The following is a 22,377-nucleotide window of genomic DNA, read 5'->3' on the forward strand; positions in this document are numbered from 1 at the left end:
CATACATACCCACGCCTGGAGCAAGTTCACAATTGAGCACTGTGCAGGGATTGTGTCATGCTCATCACATGCCGGACAAGGACACAAGCAATTTCAGGACTTGGATAAATATGACACTAGAGGTAAACAGGGCGCCCCCTTTTCTCAGGTCTAGTGGGGAGCAGGAGAGTAGCAAAGGCTTCCTTGGGGAGAGAGCAATTAAGTTGAGGCCCAAAGTTGTGAGTTGTTCTGGAAAAGGGGAAGAAGGGGCAGAAAAGAGGGCCAAGAAGGACAGTGCAGGCAGAGAGGGAAGCATGGACATCTCTATGGCAAAGGCGTGCACGGCCCATTGGGGACACTACAAAGAGTTCCACAGCTGAAGCAGAAGGTGGGGAGGGGGCAGTTCAGTGCCTGGTACAAACGTAGGTTGAGGAATTAACGACCCCACTCTCCCCTTGGTCTGCTGAGAGGGCTGGGAAAGGCCCCACCACCATGCACTCTGGTGCCACTCTACAGCCAACTTGTGGCTGGGCCTCAGGGCTGTTAGCCGTCTCCCACTCTTTATCAGCTGCCTTTCCGCTCCCCACCTTGACTGTGCAGAGTCCACCCTCTCCTCAGGCTGCCCAGTGCCGCCACTCCTTCGGCAGAGTAGAAACAACCAGACACGGACGCCCTCAATGTTCTGCACCTGCCCTGATGCTGCTCACCTGGGTGTCAGATACGCCTGCTCCTTCTCCACGTTCAGGGCCCCACTCCCTCTGTTTCCTCAGGGACTTGGCTCAGGGACCAGCCACTTTGCCCTCTTTTGCCTGCGATTTCACGCAGTCACTCTCCACTGTCCCTCTCCAGCTATACAAGTTGTGAGTCTCTGCTGTCCTAAGAGGGCTCCCTTCAGTCCTGCTTATGTTCCGTTATCTGGAGCTATCGTCTCCCTTGATCACCAAGCTCCTCCAGGGTTGTTTTATCCTGCAGCTCCTCTTCCTCCCCTCCAATTCGCTCTTCAGCTCACTACGGTTAGGCTCTGCCTTCACCACATCACAAAAGCACATGGGCCTCAGGTAGGCACAGCTAAGAAGCACTTTTTAGGCCTCTTCCCACTTAACATAATGGCAGCAACAATATTCCCGTTCCTCAAGACTCTTCCTTGCCTTGGCTTCCCTATCACAGCCCTCCCTCCTTCCCTCCCTCCCTCCCTTCCTTCCATTTGTATTGATTTCAGAGAGAGGAAGGGAGAGGGAGAGAGAGAAACATCAATGATGAAAGGAAATCATTGAGTGGCTGCCTCCTGCACGCCCCCTACTGGGGATCAAGCCTACAACCCTGACCTCCTGGTTCATGGGTGGATGCTCAATCACTGAGCCTCACTGGCCGGGCACACACAGCTCTCCTTTCCAGTTTCCTTCCCTAAAATCTCCTCATCTGCCGGCTACTTAAATACCTGTACCCCAGGGTTCTATGCTTGGCCGTCCTCTCCTCTTCCTTCCTGGCTGATCACACAGACTCCAATGCAGATGATTCCTGGTCTTCTACTCCAAGTCCGTGTCCCTGATTCCAGTCATATGACTAGTATATCCAACTCCTTACTACACAGCTCTATCTGTTCCTGTTTCTTACTGTGGTTAATGGCCTTAACATCCCCACCCCCATCCCAGACCATGCCATAGACCTAGCAGGCATCCTAGGCTTATTATACTCAATCAGTAACTTTCCCATCTCAAAAACGTTACACGTTTTCATCTTTACCTTCCTTTCCATTTCCACTTCCACTGCCTGAATGCAGCCTCTTGTCTCTCCTCCATAGATGTTACTGGAGTCTTCTCACCGACCTCCCTGCTTCTAAACGAATCCCACTGGGCCATCAGAGCTCTCCACAACCTGGCCAGCACCTCAGCCGCCTGTTCTGCTCTCACCTATCATCCATCAATAGGAAAAGTTGCCATCTGCCTGCCCACACATCATCTCTCCACCCAGACAAGGGTCTACTTTCCTTAAAGTCTCCCATGATCCCCACAACTCAGCTGTCATCTGTACATAGCAGAGTACATAATGCTTCACATAATGCATAGGTATGATTTACTCACATTCTTATCTCACCTTGAGAGGGACCATGTATGTCCTCAATCATGTTCTCACCATCTTCTATCATTACTGTTGCTATTAGTATTACATCTAAAATTTTTGAGAGCCTACTCTGTATCAGACACTATATTAAGGACTTCAACATAGTTTCTCATTAAATTTGAGGTTCATAACAATCCAGGAGTAGGCATTGTTACCTACAGTAGTCACTGGAAAAGAGTGGTTTTCATGCATCAGGCACATAGAATGGGCCCAGACTCTTCTTTTGCCCCTTATAGTCAAAGAGCGCTTCCTACATAGCAATCGTTCAATTAATGTTTGTTCAATGAAGTCTACATTAATTAAATCACTTAATGGGCTGTAGTTAGCACATAAAAACATGCAAGTATTATTTGTGTTAGTAACAGTATAAGTAGTATAGTATACTAAGTATTTTACATGTGGAATCTCATGTAATTCTCACAATTCTCCTTTGAAGTAGGTTTTATTATAATTCACATATTCCAGATGAGACATAGAGAGGTAAAGTAACTTGCTCAAAATCTCACAGCTAACAAAAGCCTTTACAGGAACCAACGACAGTATTCTGAACAGCTGGTCTGCACGATCTCCGTCCAGTCCATGAGGGCTTCGGAGGTGTGAGGCTAATGGCATTACAGGCACTCAGTAATCACTGTGACCACCGTGGCATTACAAATCTTAACTAGGCTAAGACATGGAAGATAAATCACTAAACATAAAAGTTCAAGTAAGTCCTTTTAAGCTTGACAGTTCAGTATATTAAAACTTATGAGATACTATAAAAAGCTAACATATAATGTGAAAACACAAAGTAAATATTAATATTTAGAATGTAAATGGAAGAACTAATAAACTTTTCCCACATACATCCTATAAGCCAAAAAGGAATAACTAGTTCAAGTCATCCCCTTCTCTGGTTTGTTAATGGCATACTGAAGATGGATTAACAAAGGTACTAATGAGCCTCATAGCTTAAGAGCATGTGTTAATTAGAATAATAAAATGAACTGGTGATTCATTTGTGAATTCCTCTGGGGTGGGAGCTGGTGGAAACCATACAAACATCTCGAAATTGTAAAAACACTGTAACCATTTTGCAATAGTCACTGTTAAAGGTTGCAAAGTAAATAAAAAGATGAACAAATCAGGAATAATTTCCTATAATCTATTTTAAGCAAAACTAATGTGTAACTAACCCCTGTAAAAGGAGGTAGAAGAACAGGAAAGACAAAATGGAGGTGGAAAAAATGAGCCAAATGTTGTGACCAAAAGGACATTACAAAGGAAGGGAACCCAAGTGGGGTAAAGTATAAGTGGTTAGTGGTAGCATCAGAGTAACAGAAGACAATGCAAGTTACTGAGGGGAAAATGAGAAGAGATAAGACTAATGAAAAGAGTTTGGGAAACAGAACGGGCATGCAAAGAGAAGCATGTTTGACTTCAAGGAGGAAAGGTGACTAGGGAAAGGTGTGAAGAGGGGAAGACAGAAGAATATCACAGAATGGGGACATTGGAATCATTCTATTTCTCTGCATCATACCAGTATCTACTTCTGAAAAGAATTTGAGGCAATTTATACTACAAAGGAAGAGAAAAGAGGAGAGAAAAACCTATCTCAAAAAAAAGATTGAAAGTAAGAAAAATATTGATTTGAGTTTCCTGGCAGCAGGACAAAGAGGAGAACATAGCAGTCCTTTGAAAAGAAGCCAGTCAATTTGTATTTTTTTGAGAAAACAAATAACATATTAGAAGCCGAGAGAAGGAAGTGATGTGATGAGAAGTAGAAAGGGACAGAAGACAAGTAATGGGCTAAGAAGGAAGCAGGATGATAAGTGTAAGAAAGGAGTGGATTTGAGTGGTGTTTAGAATAGGTATCGATTAATGTGAATTTGTATAATGTACAAGGCAAAGCCACCACCCCAAGCAATGTCAATGGGAATGTTGGGAACCATCTCTACATCCTAAAACACTCCCAAAGTGAGGTGTGTGTGTGTGTGTTGCTTGATAATGTGTCAGATACACCTGGCAGAAGTAATATATTAAATTTGTAAGTCACGTAGTGTTTGAGGAAGCACTTCTCAACTTATTTCAAATAAATAAATAAACAAACAAACAGACAAACAAACCCCTAGTAGGGCAAAGACGACGAAGGGACTAGAAGTGGGGGAGAGCATTGGAGTACTTCAAATTCCTGGGGAAAGGGTGCAGGGGATGTCAAGGCCGAACTCTACGTATTCACAAGCTTGTGAAGGTATAATTTTAACAGAGTTGACGTCTTAAGTCCCATATAAATAGTAATTTTTCATAACGACGCTGCATAATTTGACTCTTAAGAAACCAAGTGTGCTAATGAAACTAAAGGAGAAACTGGGAAATATTTCCATAAGGGGTGGGTGATAACTGAAACGGGAAGAAGACAGGGGAAGCCTCGAAGTGGTCAGGACTAACGAGGGGCGCGTGGGGAGCTGCCGCAGAAGCAGCAGGTCCCACGGCTGGAGGAAGGAGAGAGGTGGTGAGCGGTGGGGGGAAGGCACACCTCCAAATTCAGCAGCTCGGACTCTGAGGACGCCTCGGAATCCATTCGCTCCTCGTTCACGCCCACGGCCTCGCCCTCGCCCTCGGATTCCTCCAGCTCTGGGTCCGACTCCGGATAGCGGTGAATGATGTGCTGGAGCAGGAAGGAGGAGGAGGCGGCTTTGTAAGAATTCACCAGCCTCTGCGCCGTGGGAAATGAAGACCAGAGTTTTTTTTCTGGGCGAACCACTGCCGGCGGGGCTCCACCTTTTGAACCGCTCGAGCCTCCTGGGAGAGAGGTAGCTTTCTTTCTCTGGGGATCTCCCCCGGAGGTCGCCATCTTGTTTACCTGGGTTGCCTAAGAGATTGACACTGGGGTAGGGGCACCGCAAGGGATTCTGGGGGCTGTAGTCTTCCCCCATCCAGAGTCCTAGCTTTGAGTCAGCGCCACAGGTGGCACGCGCCTTTCTTTTCTTTTGGTCTGCCCCGTGGTCTTCTTCTTCTTCTCTTCTTTCTCCCCCTCTTCCTCCCCCCCCCCCCCGCTTTTAGTGCATTCAGTCTCTGGCTTTGTTTCTTGTTTGTCTTTCTCGTTTTCACCTCTTTTTCACACACCCCTTTTCTTTTGTGTCCAACTGTTTTCTCTGGACCTGGAAACCCCTCTTAAAGATTTTTCATCACATGGTAAGATCACCTGTGAGCCCCATCCTGTTTCATCCACGAAGGCTCTTTTCGCAGAGTCGAACTTTGGAAATGTTAGATGTTTCTCTAACACCCTCTGTTGAAAAGCTAATAATGCTGAAATTTTACACTATGCAGAGCATGGTGTTAGGAGATGGGGTCTGCATAAATGAAATAAAAGGCGTGGCTTCCAACCTTATGGTTTAATTGGAGATAATAAAGAGAAACTAGCAGACAACAACTGAAGCTGATTTGCAATTAAATTCATTTTTTCTTGGACACAGTAAGCCATGTCCTTGGGGAGAAAAATAACAGTGGTCGAACAATCCAATCCAGAGAGAGGGTGGGGTGGGGGTGGGGAGAAAGACTGTCAAGTTGACACTGTCTGAAAGCTTCTGAAAAGCTATTAGCACCCATAAATAATTGTTAGTCAAGCTATTAGCACCCATAAATAATTGTTAGTCAAGTGACTGCATTGGTAATTATTTTTGTCGTTTTGCATAGGGGTTCCCAAAGGTGTGGACGGAGTCGGCAAAGAGTGTTTTACACGGAGACAGTGTTCAGAACTCTCTAGCTCTCTTTAGTCTCCGTGGATCTTCCTGTGCCTGGCTGAGGCCAGAGAAAAGATCCCGGCTGAGGCCAGAGAAAAGATCCCGAGGCAAGCTGAGCCTTTATTTTTATAGTCAGAGGTAAACAAGGTAGTGGTTTCCAAAGTTACACTGTTCTTGTGAGTTTCACTTGTTTTGACCATAGTTACACTGTTCTTGTGAGTTTCACTTGTTTTTGTTCTTGTTGCACTTCCCTCAGCCCATTAGCTTCCCAAGTAAGATCTAGGGAGCGTCATAAGGTCAAGCCTAATTATGATTAAGAGGAGCGTCATAAGGTCAAGCCTAATTATGTTTAACAGGACTGTGCCCTCTAAGCTGGGACTTGTTTGTGACTTTGCCAACAGGTCAGTCCGAGGTTTAACCCTATAGCGGCTCCCTACAGGTTCTCTGCAGTTTCATAAAATACTCTGGGAAGATTACAAAGCATGATTTTATGTTAGTGTGATTTTATGCAGCCCAAATCCCATAGCCTTAAGCTCCACAAAGTAAACACTCTATAGAAAAGCAGAATGAAAATCACAGTAACTATTATTGCCATCATGATGACAATAGAGATCCTTGCAGGGAAGATGTCCTCATCCTCCTGGCCTTAAAGGCCTTTCTCCATGCTTCAGGGATAGCAGTTACAAATACAAAATCAGCCTGTCAGTGGCTGTCAGGGGAGGAGAAAAAAATCCTATGGACACCATCCATTGACTATTATCTTTCTCAGTGCTTGAGGGATCCTTAAAATGGTAATAAAGCTTTCAGAATTGCATTCCTTCGTCATCTTGCTAGTCATAAATGTGAAGGCCATAATGCAAGTGTCTCTTTCTGCTGGGCTCATCTTGCAGCTTGCTTATTTATTTTCTCCAGTGGGTAGAGACCCCTCCAAGGGCCATTTCCCCACCTTCACCCTCTTAGGACCTGGCTCTAGCTAACTGACATAGGGAAGAGGAGGATAGAATATATAAAAATGGAAACCCAAGTATGTTTTTGGTTGCTCCCCACCCCCACCCCCCAATAGCTTAATCAGCATTTCTAGCAAAGTAAGTGTTGCCTATGTCAATATATTCAGGAACATGTCTTAGAGGGCCAGTTAGGACCTGTCAGAGGATAATTTTCCAAGAGTTAAATATGCAATTCTCATACCAAGTATAGGATGAAACATATGTGATTTTATTCAACTCATTAATTAATGAGGAAATGAGTAAGATGGTAATGGTATTCATAATTCACAAAGAAAGATATCCCAAAATAAGTCCCCTAAAAGATAAAACTGGTTAATGCCTTTAAGGACATTAAGCTATAGCTTCTGGGGTTATATATTTCTAAGCATTTTGTCTCTTTTCATCTTTATGTTTATTCTTTGTCTATTTCCACTTGACAGACGAGGTAACTGAGACCCAGAGAAGTTAAATAACTGGCTCAAAGTCAAGTCCTGGTGTTGAAATCCAAACCTAGAATGACCAACTCCATAGTCCACCTTCAAGTACCACTTTTGCAGGTGAGGGGAGAGTAAACCCTTCCCATTAGTACAAAAATATCAACAATCACTTCCATGTATTCATTGCTTACTATAAACCAGGCTTATGTTAACTGCTATATATGTATTTCAGTTAATTATTCCAACTGCTCTCTGAAGTAGGCACTGATATTCCCATTTTACAAAGCAGAAGGACAATATTCAAAAATGCTAGCAAGTCCTAACTGGTTTGGCTCAGTGGATAGAGCGTCAGCTTGCGGACTGAAGGGTCCCAGGTTCGATTCCGGTCAAGGACATGTAGCTTGGTTGTGGGCACATCCCAAGTAGGCGGCGTGCAGGAGGCAGCTTATTGATGTTTCTCTCTCATCGATGTTTCTAACTCTCTATCCCTCTCCCTTCCTCTCTGTAAAAAATCAATAAAATATATTTTTAAAAAAATGCTAGCAAGTTGCCCAGACAGACTATTTGTGTCCAAATCAAAACTCCAACTCCAGTCTTCCTGGATCCAAAGCCCTTGAACTTAACCATTAGTACTTTACTTTCTCTAGAAGTCTAAATAAGTTTCTCAGGAAATAATTGTAAGGCACAGAGAGCCTGGCCCTGGTAAGATACTGAAAACGTTAGTGTGTGTCTGTGTGTGTGTGCGTGTGTGCTCATTGGGGGCCAGGTTTCTGGGGCCAGGGGAGTGGAGTAGGGTGGGCAAAGGCCGTGGGATATAATGACCCAAGAGAGCACCGTGTTCTGTGATAGCTCTGAATCCTTTCCTACATGGCTGAGAGGAAAGAGAAAGTGGGACAGTCTCACCCTGACACCCAAGAGCACCTCACTTGGGAGGACATCCAGCACAGGCTGTGGGGAGGGGAGAATCGAGGAGGTACAGAGCTTAAGTTTGAAAGAGGGTGCCAACTACCTCTAGCTACTTGGTAGCTTTGCCCCAGAAGTATTACTTACCCTTACCCCTAACTTTTCTGTGTGGAACAGGGGTGTCCACTAACCTGGAGTCAGTGCCCTAGAAGAAAAGGGGCAGGAGTGAGGAAGAGGATGAAATTGTCTCATGTAGTAAAATGTCTTAGCAGAATCTAGGGGTTGACTTTTTTTAAAAAAATGTAGAACAGATGGGACTGGTGAGATAGTCTGACAGCCATGAGGAGAAGCCAGAATCTTATAATCCTTGGTTTTACACACAGATGATACTTTCCCATGAGATTAATAGGAGACTTTGTTGGTCCCTGATGTACTGTATATTTTAGGCACTTCACACAATTTACATCTATACTTCATGAACAAATTTTCTCAGTTCCTTGTACATAGCAGGTGCTTTAGAAACAGGTATTGACTGCTCAAAAGCTTAGATTTATGTGATTATGAGACAGGTTAGTAAGCCAGGACAAGTGGAAAAGGACACTAAGACAGAGAACTTATAAGTAGTTTACAGTTACTTGGTAAATAGCAAAATTCTATCTTCCGTAACCAAGAACATTTAAGAGTAAATGTTTCACACTTCTCCTTTCCAACCACTGCAAGTCCCCAACTCAGGAAGGTAGATAATAGAAATCCAACTCGTGCCATTTGTGCCAACCACACCCAAGGACAGATGAAGTCAGGGGAATAAACCTCATTTTGGTGCATCAGCATAAAGCTGATGAATGTTTTATTAAGACTCTCCCCTGAAGCACACCCAGGCCTTTCTTCCCTCTCAGGGGTGCATCTTTACTTTTCTCTCCTAAACTCCAAGGGTTCCCATGAAACGTGCAACCAGGGGAGCAACAGGCAGCAGCAGCTTGTCCCGGGCTTACTCCCTGAACCTTTCTTTCTCCAAGGCCCCCTTTCTCTAACTTTTTAGTGAACTAAAAACAGCTCTGCCTTGGCTCGCTTCTGTTGCTGTCACTTTTACTTCTGAGTGAATTCATGAAGCCCAGCACGGCCCATTTCTTTCCTGTCACATTTCCAGGAAGCCAAAGCAGATCCCTGCCTAGGCTCTCTTCTGTTTCACTGTCCCCAGCTTTAATAAACATACTCTCAAAATCACCTGGACTCATGTGAAATCTTTCTTACAGGAAATCAAGAACCCACACATGGCCTGAGGCAGACTGGCTCCAGGCCCGGTCTCTTTCCCGTGATAATTATACTGAATGTAACTGCCATGTCATTTCTCCGGAATGAACATCAAAGCAGAAGAGTGTTTGAAATTAAGTTAGCAGGACTCCTGTCCCAGAAAGAACCTGGACTCTGAAGCCACCAAGGAAATAAAGGGTTTACAGAGACTAACAGGACTTGTTTAGAGTCAGACCTGGGATCTACTTCAAGCCAGTCCCAGTGCCTACCTCCCAAGGCGATGCGGATGAGTGTAAACGAATGTAAATGCAATGAGTGTAAAATTGGCTGAACTGGTGTGGAAAATTATAAGTATGGTCACCAATTCTTCTCATCCCTGTACACACACCCTTTGCAATGTGACTCTGTAGGCCCCCCACTCCTCACCCCCAATCCCCATCTAGAGGTAGAGTCTGTTTCTCCACCCTTTAAATCCAGCTGATCTGCCAACTGGCCCAAAATTTCTGAAAACAACAACAACCACACACACACACACACACACACACACACCCCGCACACACAACAAAAACCAGAAAAAAACCAATAAACAAAAACCAAACAAGAACTGCTTGGTCAACCCAAAGAATCATGTGTTAAATAAATGGCTGTTTTGCCTGCCAGTGTGGTTCAGTGGTTGAGCATTGACCTATGAACCAGGAGGTCATGGTTTGATTCCTTGTCAGGGCACATACCAGGGCCACAGGCTCAATCCCCAGTAGAGGGCCTGCAGGAAGCAGCTGATCAATGATTCTCTCTCATCATTGATGTTTCTATCTCTCTTTCTCCCTTTTCCTTCCTCTCTGAAATCAATAAAAAGTATCTATTTTAAAAAAAATAAATGGCTGTTTGAAGCCAGTAAGATTTGGGATAATTTGAAAGGCAGCAAAGTTAATTTATACATAAAGTGTCTGGGTTTCCTGCAGTCTCACCCAACTGGTTAGTAACACATTGAAGTTAGAATATCTTCTCTCACTCAAGTCATTATTTCCATATTGGTTTTGCTACTGTCAATATTATCTTCCATCACAAATCTTTGCTACTATAAAGCCCTCCCACCCCCAAAAGCTTCAAGTCTTTCCAACAATGCAGGAATATTAGTTAGGATTCTGCAGAGAAACAGAACCAATAGGAGATAAAATCAAATAAAGAATTGACTTACATGGTCATGGGTGCTAGAAGTCCTAAGATCTGAAGCAGGCCAGCTGGACACCCCAGGGAGCCCACGGCATAAATTCCAGTCTGAGAGGAGGAAGACAATGTCCCAGCTTAACAGTCAGATTCCCTTTTACAAAGTCTCTTTGTCCTATCCAGGCCTTCAATTGATTGGGAAAAGCCACCCACACTAGGAAGGGTGATTTGCTTTACTCAGTCTATGGACTCAAATGTTAATCTCATCCAGAAATACTCACAAATGCACCCAGAATAATGTCTGACCAATGTTCGGCCCAGTCAAGTTGACACATAAAATCATTATAGAAGGTGACACTAATGGGAGGTTTCTAAGTAAGGGACAGAAAGAAAGCCTTTTGGAATCTGTGAAAAGCAAAGAACAGGCTTCACATCTTTACTGTCCTTGTACCAGCCACCCTGTCCAGCCAAAGGGCCTCATGGATATTCTGCTTGAACCTCATTCTCCCTGCTGTCAGGGGATGGCTCCTTAAGGCCTATGATGATGCAAACCACTAAGAGTATTAAAAAGTCTAGGATGGCCGTAACCGGTTTGGCTCAGTGGATAGAGCGTCGACCTGTGGACTCAAGGGTCCCAGGTTCGATTCCGGTCAAGGGCATGTACCTTGGTTGCGGGCACATCCCCAGTAGGGGGGCATGCAAGAGGCAGCTGATCGATGTTTCTCTCTCATCGATGTTTCTAACTCTCTATCCCTCGTCCTTCCTCTCTGTAAAAATCAATAAAATATATATTTAAAAAAAAAGTCTAGGATGCACATAGAAATCCTATATAATAAAAGGGTAATATGCAAATTGTCCCCTCGACTGGGAGTTCGACCAGGGGGCGGGGCCGGCCGGCCAGCTGCCTGGGGCCCCTCCCCCTGGCCGGCCCCACCCCAGATTGGTCCTCCACACCCCAATCCGGGACAGGGCCGGCCCACCAACCACCCGCAGCTCCTCCCGCCAGGCTGGCCCAAACCACCCCAATCAGGGCGGGCCAGCCAGATCCCACCCATGCATGAATTCATGCACCGGGCCTCTAGTAATGACAACAACAATAATAATAAGCCACACTCATGAAAAAGCATAATTCACAATTCTTTTCCCTTCCAATGAAACATTGTTTATTCAGAAGTGGGAAGAGGATGGTAAAAAGGGAAATCATAGCTTGAGATGTGTCACAGGGCCTTTCAGTGAGTCATTGGACACTGGCAACATGCACATCTGGAGAACAAAAATCAGTAGCCGTCAGAGAAATAAGACAGAATCCTGACCTTTGGCCTCTTACTGCCCAGGTGAGCAAATCTGTGTTTGAATTATTTATCTGCTTTGTGAAGAGTCTTGCAGATACAAACAGCACAATATGAATATGCATAGTATTTTCATTATAAATAAATGGAGGCTTAGGGTATTTTTCAGAGTTCATTAATTATTGAAGTCCCCAGCTCTCACTCTGACATGCTTTGATTTTTGTTCCTGACCAAATCAAGTTACTCAAGAGTCCATCTTGATTGTAAATTCATTCTGAAGGTGATGTGTAGGTTTTATAAAATTATTCTCTCCAACATGAAGAAAAATCATGTTGGAGAAATTTGATTTTAACTATTTAGGTACTGTGTTACTCTTCATCCTCCAGCTTTAAAAAAAATTGTGGCAAAATACACATAACATAAAATTTACCATCATAACCATTTTCAAGTGTACACTTCAGTGAAATTAGGTATATTAACATTGTTGTATAGGCAACACTTCCATCTATCCCCAGAATTCTTTTTACTGTGCAAGACTGAAACTCTATTTCCATCAAACAATAACTCCACATTCACCTTTCACCCCAGTCCTTGGCAACCACTGTTCTACCTTCTGTCTCTATGAATTTGAGTAGTCTAGATACCTCATATAAGTGGAATCTTACAGTATACGTCTTTTTGTGACTGGTTTATTTCGCATAGTATAAAGTCCTAAAGGTTTATCTACGTTGTAGCATATGTCAAATTTTTCTTCCTTTTGAAGGCTCAGTAATATTCCGTTTATCTGTCAGAGGGCACTTGGTTTGCTTCCATCTTTTGTCTATTGTGAATAATGCTGCTATGAACATGGGTGCATGGAGACCCTGCTTTCAGTTATTCTGAGTATATACTTAGAAGTGGAATTGTAAGATGATATGATAATTCTATTTTTTAATTTTTTAAGGAACTGCCCTACTGTTTTTGATAGTAGCTGCATTCATTTTACATTCCCACCAACAGTGCACAAGGGTTCCAATTTCTCCACGTTATCACCAACAATTATTTTCTGATTTTTTAAAATAGTAGTCATCCTGAGTTGTAGCTCTGGTTTTGGTTTGCATTTTTCTAATGCTTAGTGATATTGAGCATTTTTTTTCATGTGTTTATTGGCCATTTATATATCTTCTTTGGGGAAGTGTCTATTCAAGTCCTTTGCCCATTTTTAAATCAGGTTGCTTGGTTTTGTTGTTGTTGTTGTTGAGTTGTAAGAGTTCTTTATATATTCTGGATATTATTGTTATTATTTTTACCAAACAGATGATTTGCAAATATTTTCTCCCCTTCCATGGGCTGCATTTTCACTCTGTTGACTGTGAGCCAAACCTGCCAGGGCTCATTTAATTTTGAGTTAGCCTAATTTATTCTTACTTTTGTTGCCTGTGTTTTGGGTGTCAAATCTGAGAAATCACTGTCAAATCCAATGTCATGCAGCTTTTCTCCTGTTTTCTTCAAAGAGTTCTGTAGTGTTAGCTTTACGTTTAGATCATTGATCCATTTTTGAGTTAATTTTTAAATATGCTGTAAGGCAAGGGTCCAATTTCATTCTTTGCATGAAGACATCCAATTTTCACAGCATCATTCTTGAAAAGACACTACTGCTTCTTCTAATGTTTAAAATTCCCAGGAGAAACTAAGATAGTCTCTTAGGGCAGAGAGCATTAACACTGTGCAAGGTGGGACTAATTACAGGCAAGCACTACTGAGCACCTGATCAGTATTACTTTAATAATCTGTAAGGCATAAGCAATGGCTAGTCTTCATTTCTTTCCTACTCCGTCAGTTCTCTTCCAGTCTCTGCATCCCTGGAGGGGCTGACCCTGCAGACAGTATCACCTGGCTCCCTTGCCTTCTGTCTTTTGATTGATTTGGGGCAATGGAAGGCAGGAGCTGGGAAGGTAGGCAAAAAAGTGGTCAGTGCTCCCCTCCCACCTCTTGCATCCCTCTGAGACTGTGCTTCGGTCTGGAGCCCCTTCCATAGCTTCAGCGCACATGAGGCTCTGGAAAACTGCTTCTTTGATCCTCCAACTCCTGCTGCAGCTAGGCCCTGGTATCTCAACAGTCTTGGTCCTCCAGTCATCTCTCAAAGGGACTATCTCCCACTGACTCATTTCTCTTCAATGCATCAGAACCGAACTAATGGGTAAACTCAACCCATGCCCATGCCTTCCTCAGTTATTGAACAAATTTGATTGTGCCTGGAAGGGACCTCTAACACCTCGCTGAACTTGAATGAAATCATTCTGTAAACTACACCCAGAATTTTGTACCCTAGGGGTGAAAACTGGGTACAGATGTAGTCAGAATTACAGCGCTTCCACACTGCCAGCTACCTCCATTGCTGACTCAACCCATCAGACCATCTTCTGCACTGATAAATATGCCCCAGCTACTCCGATCAGCAGCTATCAGAATTGCAAGATTACACTCAGAAGGGAGTTATTTAGTGGACTACTGGGATATTTTGTAAACCCAACCTATTCTAAGGATCATAATCATCACAATGTACAAGATATTACATCTTTGCCATCTCAAAAATTACCCTTTATGTTAAAATTTAAAAATAAACAAGTGGATATGGATCATAGTAAAAATACAGATAGAAAGATCTTCTCCATGCCAAATCGGTTCATACTTATTCAAATGATGACTAGGGGGCAGCCTTAAGCAGGAAGAAAATTTTGACATATGCAACAACATAGATAAACCTTTAGGACTTTATGATATGTGGAATAAGCCAGTCACAAAAAGACATGTACTGTAAGATTCCATTTATATGAGGTATTTAGACTACTCCAATTCATAGAGATAGAAGGTAGAACAGTGGTTGCCAGGGATTTGGGTGAAAGGTGAATGTGGAGAGAGGACTTTCAACTATTCACATCTCCCCATCCAACTATTTCTCAAAGTAGCTGCCAAGTCTTCTCATAAAAATCCTAAACAATATCCTGTATTTTCATTATGCTTGTTTTTAAAAATGAAAGTAAAAAGACAGTATTTGTCACCCTGACAATAAACCTGCACAGGCAGAGAATTAGATGTCAGAATCTTTAGAAGCAGCCACATTATTTAGCTGATGAATTAATAGGAATTTGTGGAAGAGGTAGGATTTAAAATTATAGCTGAATAACAACTCCACTTTCATCTGCTACTAATTTTCTTTTGACTATAAAAGACATTAGTTTTTCTGAGTAAAGAGTAAGAAAGATCTATATTGTTTTACAGCAGTACCAACCAAAGAGGCTGCCACTTTAGTAAGAGGTTGTCATTTGAATTGTGTATACAGTGTGAACATGAATAGAGGAAAGCCTCATTCATAATGGACTTGGAAGGCATGAAGGGAGGGTTCTGATGCATATCCACTTGTTACAAATTACTTTATGTCCACATGCAGGAAGAAGAAAGCGTTTCTCCTTGCCCAGCAACAACTCAGCCAATAAGAAGCCAACACAACTCCGAACTCTCACACTCTTCCAATAAACTGTTGTTCAAAACTGCCCCTCCCAACGTCCCCCCTTCCTCTATGACAGCATGGTTCCTTCCTTTGTTTCCTGGACTTGCCTATGGTTCACCATAGTTTGCATGTCCCAAATTGCAATTCCTCTGCTTTCTTGAATAAACTCCATTTTCCTGGCTAAACCACTTACCTGTTTGCTTTAAAGGTTGACAACAGAAGTAGATGAGCAGAAGAGGGGAAGATTGGGAAAGAAAACAATGCCCTGGGGTGCATGTGAGAATCCTGAAAGCATGAGTCAGCTCAGACAGGAAGCAGCACTACTGTTCCCAGTGGTAGGAAATCAGATGAAGGAGTGAAAGAAGAAACAGCAGAGGCCAGCATCTGGACCTGTCTTGACACAGGGGGCAGAGAGGACTGCACACCAAGGTGTCCTTTATCAATAAGAAGATGAGGTGCTTAGAAAGGGAAGGTTGGGAGTGTTGTGCAAGGTCAAAGACAATTCTACTTAACTCCAATTGACAGCATGGCTACCAGGTTTAAGCATTTAGCCAATTTCCATCATTGAGATACAGGTTGGTATATGGAATTTATTTGGAGAGCAAAACTTGGGTTGGCTGCCTTACCAACTTTTCCTTCAAACCCCCTAAATAAATACTGGTCTATTAATGTCACCAGGCCTAATCACCCACCTAATTCCTGATTAGAAATAATAAGTGTGGAAACTGAATACATTTCATTGTTAAGCAGGTCCATTAATGTATTAATTGAGAGCAGAAGAGCAGAAGTATTTTAATGTTGTGACAAACTGCAGAATCTGAGCTGTAGGCTGTCAGAGCTACAATTCTGGGCTCTATCATTCAAAAATTGAACCATCTAAGGAGAGGAAACATCACAGCATGGGGTAATGTGTAGAAATCCAAAATAGGGACAAGGCTACTACTGCTAAACCTCAAGACTGCTTAGAAAAATGGACATCCTCCTTAAAGTAAGCACACAGCTCTTGGAGAAAAACAGCAAACTGAAGAAAACGGATCCCATACATCTTGTCATTCTTCCGGAATAGGGGAACCAGACTTCCCTCTCAAGGAGGGACGGATAAAGAGAGCTGCCTGGAGAGGCTGAGATGAGAAAAGAGTGACTCAGCAAGAAGATGGCAGCCCCTTAAAAATGAAATGTGGGTCAGAGCCTCAGCCCTCCCTCGCCTTCCTAATGGCTCCTCCGAGGGTAGTTCTGTTAACTTTGTAGTCTTCCCTTAACAGGGAAATGAACATCCCGTGACCTCATCATAGCACTAAAAGGGGTCACATTTTAGTTAGCAAATGGCAATCTCTCTTTGTAATTTACATACTAAGCCAGTGGGAGCCCCTGGATTCCTGCAATCTCCCTTAGGGAGACATGATAAGTAAGAAAAGCTGCCCATGTTAACCCATGGCCTAGCAGGAGAAACTGATCTATGCATTGATGATTCAAAAAGATGGGTGAGTTCTGTAATACAATGTGAGAGATGCTAGTAATGGAACTCTGGACTCAGTGCTAAGGGAAAGCAGAGAGTTATTTATACATTTCTGTTTCTTAATATTCAGAGTAGTAGAAATTATTCTCTACATTTTGTGGACCAGAAACAGAGTTGAGGAGGTTAGGTGACCTGCCCTGTTAGCTGCAGACCCTGCTGAGGGTCCACTGATTGCACCCAATCAGTGTGTCCGTAACTTGCTGGTGATTGGTTTAGGATAGTGACACAAAACTCATCTGACCACTGGTATGTCTCTATTGGAGGGGCTCTTTATAAACCAGTTCAGCCGTAACCAGTTTGGCTCAGTGGATAGAGCGTCGGCCTGTGGACTCAAGGGTCCCAGGTTTGATTCCGGTCAAGGACATGTACCTTGGTTGCGGGCACATCCCCAGTAGGAGGTGTGCAGGAGGCAGCTGATCGATATTTCTCTCTCATCGATGTTTCTAGCTCTCTCTCTCCCTTCCTCTCTGTAAAAAAAAAACAAAAACACCAAAAAACAAAAAACACAGTTCAGAGGCAGGATTGGTGAGATCTCCACATAGGGGTCTTGGAACTGTGCCAGCCTTCAGTACCAGCCACAGAGCCTGTGGGAAGGAGCCTGGAATCCAAAAATGTCTGCCGGCTGCCCAGGCCAAGGACCATCTCGGGCCTTTCACTACTTCCTTTGATGGTGGGAACTCTCTTGGATGTTCCTAGTGGTTAACCAGCTACTTGAGATATTTTTTTTTTATCTTTTGTAGAATCTGGAGCAGTTAATCACTTCATATTCATTTCTCTTTTTAATGTAGAGAGCCTTCTCTGTGAAGTGTGGAGCAAGTTCAGAGAAGCCACAGGACAGTTCTCCCCTCTCCCAAACCCTCACAGTCCTTTCTAAGATCAAACAGGTGTCTGTGCACAGACAGCAGCATTGCAGGCCAGAGCTCTTGCATGTGATGATGAGATAATGCCTGCTCTTGGATCTCCTCAAGGGTCCACAGGCCGCACCCACCGGCACCTTCTCCCACTTTGGTCTCCTCTCAGCATCTTCTTCCCACTGCTTTCTAAAATTCAAATGAATCTCTCAATATTCTTCGTGTTATCTCTACTTTTAACCCGTTTACATTACGATTTTATGCTCACCGGCCACCCCTGATGTTTATCCTTAAATTCTACAAACGCTCCGTGCACAACACGTGACGAGCCCAGTGCAAGATATGATGCTGAGCGTGGGCCCTGCCTCCGTTAGTTTATACTCTAGTAAGGGAAGTGAGTCAGGGTAGGTAAGGAAAGCAGAAAGTACAGACCAGCATGGCAGTTTTGACCAGCTGAGGCAGGAAGGGCAGGGACCGAGGTGTGAGCAGAGGGAGGGACCAGGCAGGAGAGGACCAGTCAGCCCTCATGCCCTCCTCCAGCTGGCAGCTCAGTTACGGGACTGACTGTAGGTGAAGGAAGAGGCTTCCATAGGATCTTTGCCACCTCAGCCTTTCCTGACCTCTCTCCTCCGCAGCCTGTTGACCCTTCTGTGCGCTTCTCCCTTCTCCCAAGTGAGGCACTCCCTTTACTTACGCTTTTAAATATTATTATTATTGTCATCACCTTCAGTTGCCTTTCTCTCCCATAAGCTGGGCAGTTCCTGGGATCTTCAAAGGCTGGGTGTGAGGCAGAGCCAAGATGTCAAGGAAGTCCCTCCCTCGGCCTGTGGGATTTCATGGGAGAGGGGCGTTTAGTGGGAGAGAAGGGGCTGAGGCTTCCCAGGGTGGTGGCAGCCGCGTGGCCTTCTTCTCTGGACAATGCTCCCCATCCGGCCTTGTTGCTGTGCTGAGTGGGCCCCCGTGGAGCTGTGGGGGATGGGCTGAGGGGAGATGATGACTCACATATCTTGACCAGAAGCTAAGAGGGCCTTGGGATATCACAAGGCCTCGTCCACGTGACTCATTCACTGCCAGATAAGAAAATCCACCGAGCACCACTGTCTGCAGGTTGGCCTCTGTGCTTATGTACTCAGAGCTCCACGGACTGTGAATACTGAAAATCAGGGCCTCTTGCTGGCTGTTACTGATAATACATCTTGCTGGCTGTTATTGATAATACATACATGGGCAAGGTTCTTTATTTTAAATCCTCACATGAGGACATGGAGAGAGAGAGAGAGAGAGAGAGAGAGAGAGAGAGATGTGAGAGAGAAACATCAATCGGTTGCTTCCCGCACCTTGACTGGGGATCAAACCTGCAACCCTGGATTATGTGCCCTGACTGGGAATCGAACCGGCAACCTTTTGGTGCTTAGGACAAGGTTCAGCCAACAGAGCCACACCTGGCAGGGCTCTTCTTGACCTTTTTCGTGTGGCTGCTGGCAATTATTTAGTAGCTTATAGCTCATATTATATTTTATAGGACAGCGATGAGGTAGTGCACAGGTTATGTGACAAGCCACCAGGGGAGATATTGTTCACTTTCGGTTGGTTTAATTATGCTGAAGCTTTGAAGGCGTTAAGTATGGGCGTATATGAGTTAAGTGCATTCTTCCACTGCCCTCACTGCTGACTTTCAGCAAGGCTTTCCTCACTCCACTCCACTTTATACAAAGCACCTTCTCTCATTCTGGTGCTAAAAGCATCCAAGGGCTTTTTCCGGGATCTGCTTCCTTTGTCTTTCTCCCCAGGATGCATCAATTACGAACACTTTGATGACCAGAGCTTCCCGGCAGAGCTCAGCGCTCGCCCACTAATGAACTCTCCAAAGAAAGCCAAGCTGCTGTCCTCCGCTCTTTCTTGCTGCCTTGTGTCTCCCCTTCCCTGTCCTACCAGGGCCAGGAGAACAAAGTAAGGGGGTCCCCTGGGGCTGCAGGGCCTCAGGCCCTGGGTCCCCACTTCCATTTTTCCAGCTGGGAGAGACACCTGACAAGCAGCATATTCACTTCATTACTCCACCTTCCAGAGAGAGGAATGGATTTCTCAGAGCAAGGTTCAAGCAGACCAACCTTTTCTTTGTTAATAGCATTAAAAAGGCAACAAATAACAACCCACATTGAACAGATTAGAAAACCTTTAAATAGATTAAGATAGTGCCCCCCCCCACCCCATTTCATTTCATGTCCTATATAGAACTGTTAATTTTCAACTGGCTTCAAACTTCCAATTCTCTTGTCCAGATGAATGATGTCATGTTTCAAGTCCGTATTTTCTTCCAAGTTCAACCCCAAAGTCAGCGTGTGCCAAGGATCTCTCCACTCCCCCACAGGCCCTCCCTTCAGCTCCCAGTTATGCTCCTTGGCTTGTAACATCATAATTCCAGTCTTTATATGGCATCTCCCTGCGTGTGTGTCTCCAAATGTCTCCTCTTCATAATTACCACTCACATTGGGTTAGCGACCCACTGTACTCCAGTGTGACCTCATCTTAACCATGTATAGCTATAATGACCCTATTTCCAAATAAAGTAGCTTTCTGCCATATGTGGGGTTAGGACTTCACCATCTGAATTTTGAGGAAATAGTTCAATCCATAACCCCACCCTATAGCCTGGCTCCAATGCACTTCCTTCTGGAAACATCCCGGACCCACTTTCCATTGTTCTACCCTCTTCGACTGCCTCTGGCCCAAGTCACCCCCATAAACTCTTCTGCACGGTGGCACAAGCCCTGGCTTTGCATCTGGTTCTGGTACTTGAGTTGGCTCCGAGCTGTTGTTTTGAAGGGGATGTTGACCCTGATCGCAGGGTCTCTAATGCCCACGCCCTCTCATCTCCCTGGGAAGATGAAGGAGAAGCAAGATGCTCAGGCTCTCCTTGGCCCCAGACCTGCTGTGCCTGATGAGGAGGGTCCCATGGCGACTCCCTGCTGTGAGAGTTGTGCCCAGAACCGGTGCAGGAGTTCTGGACAGTTCTGAGGACTCCTTCTCTCCAACTACTGCCACTGACGATGTGAGATTGCTGAGGCAGCCCCACGCGGCCAGCAGCTCTCCCAGCCAGAGCCCTTAATCTGCTATTTAAGATGCACATCTTGATTTCTTTTCACAGCCTGCTCAGCCACATTTTGCAGTTTTGATTAGGAGATAGCACCCTGTACGCAAGAACTGGGTCGGGTCACACCATTTAATAAAACTCTCATGACCCACGCGATCACTACACACCAAAGGGCACAGGAGTCACATCGCTGTGCTCTCGGTGGCCAGAAACCATGCCGCTTCCATTTGGGTGGGACCTTTTCAATGTCACAGGGTGAGGGATCAAGTCATAATTATGCAGATCCAAATCGCCCTCCGGCAAACCCACGGGCGTGTCTTCCTTCACATCACAGCGGGCTTTCATTCCAGCATAAGACTGATCACCCTCAGCCGCCCGGCATCCAGCCTGCAGAACAGGTGGGGAATTAAGACTTTGGTTAAAAAGAACTTTTGTCTCAAGCTTGATTTGGATGGAAAGTGTGCGTCCTCCTTCCGTGGCAGTGCTTGGGGAGTGTGTTTGCCACGTGCCAGACGTCGGGCTCCGCTGCCCAAAGCTCACAGTCCTGGGATCTGAGGATCCAGTGGAGCCAAGCAGCTCATGGCTTTAAGGTGTGACCTGAGGCCGTGGCTGTCCCTGGTCATCTGCGTTCTCATTAGAAGGCAGTGCCACCCCCAGGTCAGGTTTCTCCCCAAACCTTTTATGACTTAGGTGGCAGCTGATGTGATCACAAACATCTTCCAGACCCACATCATACAGAGTCAGAACCAAAAAACACCTTTGTGTCTTTTCCATGCGTGTAGGGGCAGTTCTCACGGGGGGTTTTCTGTAGTTGAGCTGTCATTTTGATGTGGTTTGGGAGGTTTCGAGCACTGCGTTTATCTAAGCTGCCTTTTGGACCCGAACCTTCTGCAGGTGCTGAAATAGCCATGGGAGGGGGGTGAGGGGGGGTGGGGGTGGGGGTGGTGAGGGGAGGCACAGGATAAACAGGTCTGCCAGGCACTTGGCTGTTTCTACCTCATCATCAGACTGTGGAGGCTGGTCCCCGGGTATGAGCAGGATGCCTCAGGTGGGTTGGTTGACTCTTGTTTGGGGTCATCCAGAAGCTGTCTCAGCAAGGATGGCTTGTGGGCCAAGACCACCTCCTCCATCTTCCGTTGGGGTGAACCTAGGATACTACCCAGCATTAGCGAGATGCAAAGCCTTGCAAACCAGTGGTTCTCAACCTTGGCTGCACATTAGAATCACCTGGGAATCTTTTTAAAATCCTGATTTCTGGGCCTCATCCTCCGGAAATTCTGTTTCTTTGTTACTAATGTTGTGGCCCCACCCCATAACAAAGAAACAGAATTTCCGGGGGATGAGGCCCAGAAATCCAGGGATTTTAAAAAGATTTCCAGGTTGATTCTAATGGTGCAGCAAGGGTTTGAGACCACTGCTGTAAACCAATGACAGTGAGATCCGCTTTTCTCCATTAAGGAGAGAGAGAGAGGCTTTCTCAGACTAACCTTAAAGGGATAAGCTACCCCTACTTTTTTTTTGGTCTGTAACAGAGAACATGCTTCAGCTTACCTTAAATCGGGTAATGACAGCCC

At 44.7% G+C, this 22,377-nt stretch overlaps 1 protein-coding gene across 1 annotated transcript in view; it reads right to left on the minus strand.

The window, feature by feature from the left end:
* The window catches only part of LRGUK (leucine rich repeats and guanylate kinase domain containing), a 105,978-nt gene extending 101,045 nt beyond the window's left edge, over positions 1 to 4,933 (minus strand). Inside the window, exon 1 of the mRNA XM_023753544.1 lies at positions 4,616 to 4,933. Within this exon, the coding sequence (XP_023609312.1) occupies positions 4,616 to 4,933 (318 nt within the window). The remainder of the gene's footprint in view (positions 1 to 4,615) is intronic.
* Between the last annotated feature and the right edge of the window lie 17,444 nt (positions 4,934 to 22,377).

This window comes from Myotis lucifugus, unplaced genomic scaffold, assembly GCF_000147115.1.
Source record: "Myotis lucifugus unplaced genomic scaffold, Myoluc2.0 scaffold_46, whole genome shotgun sequence".
Taxonomy (NCBI): domain Eukaryota; kingdom Metazoa; phylum Chordata; class Mammalia; order Chiroptera; family Vespertilionidae; genus Myotis; species Myotis lucifugus.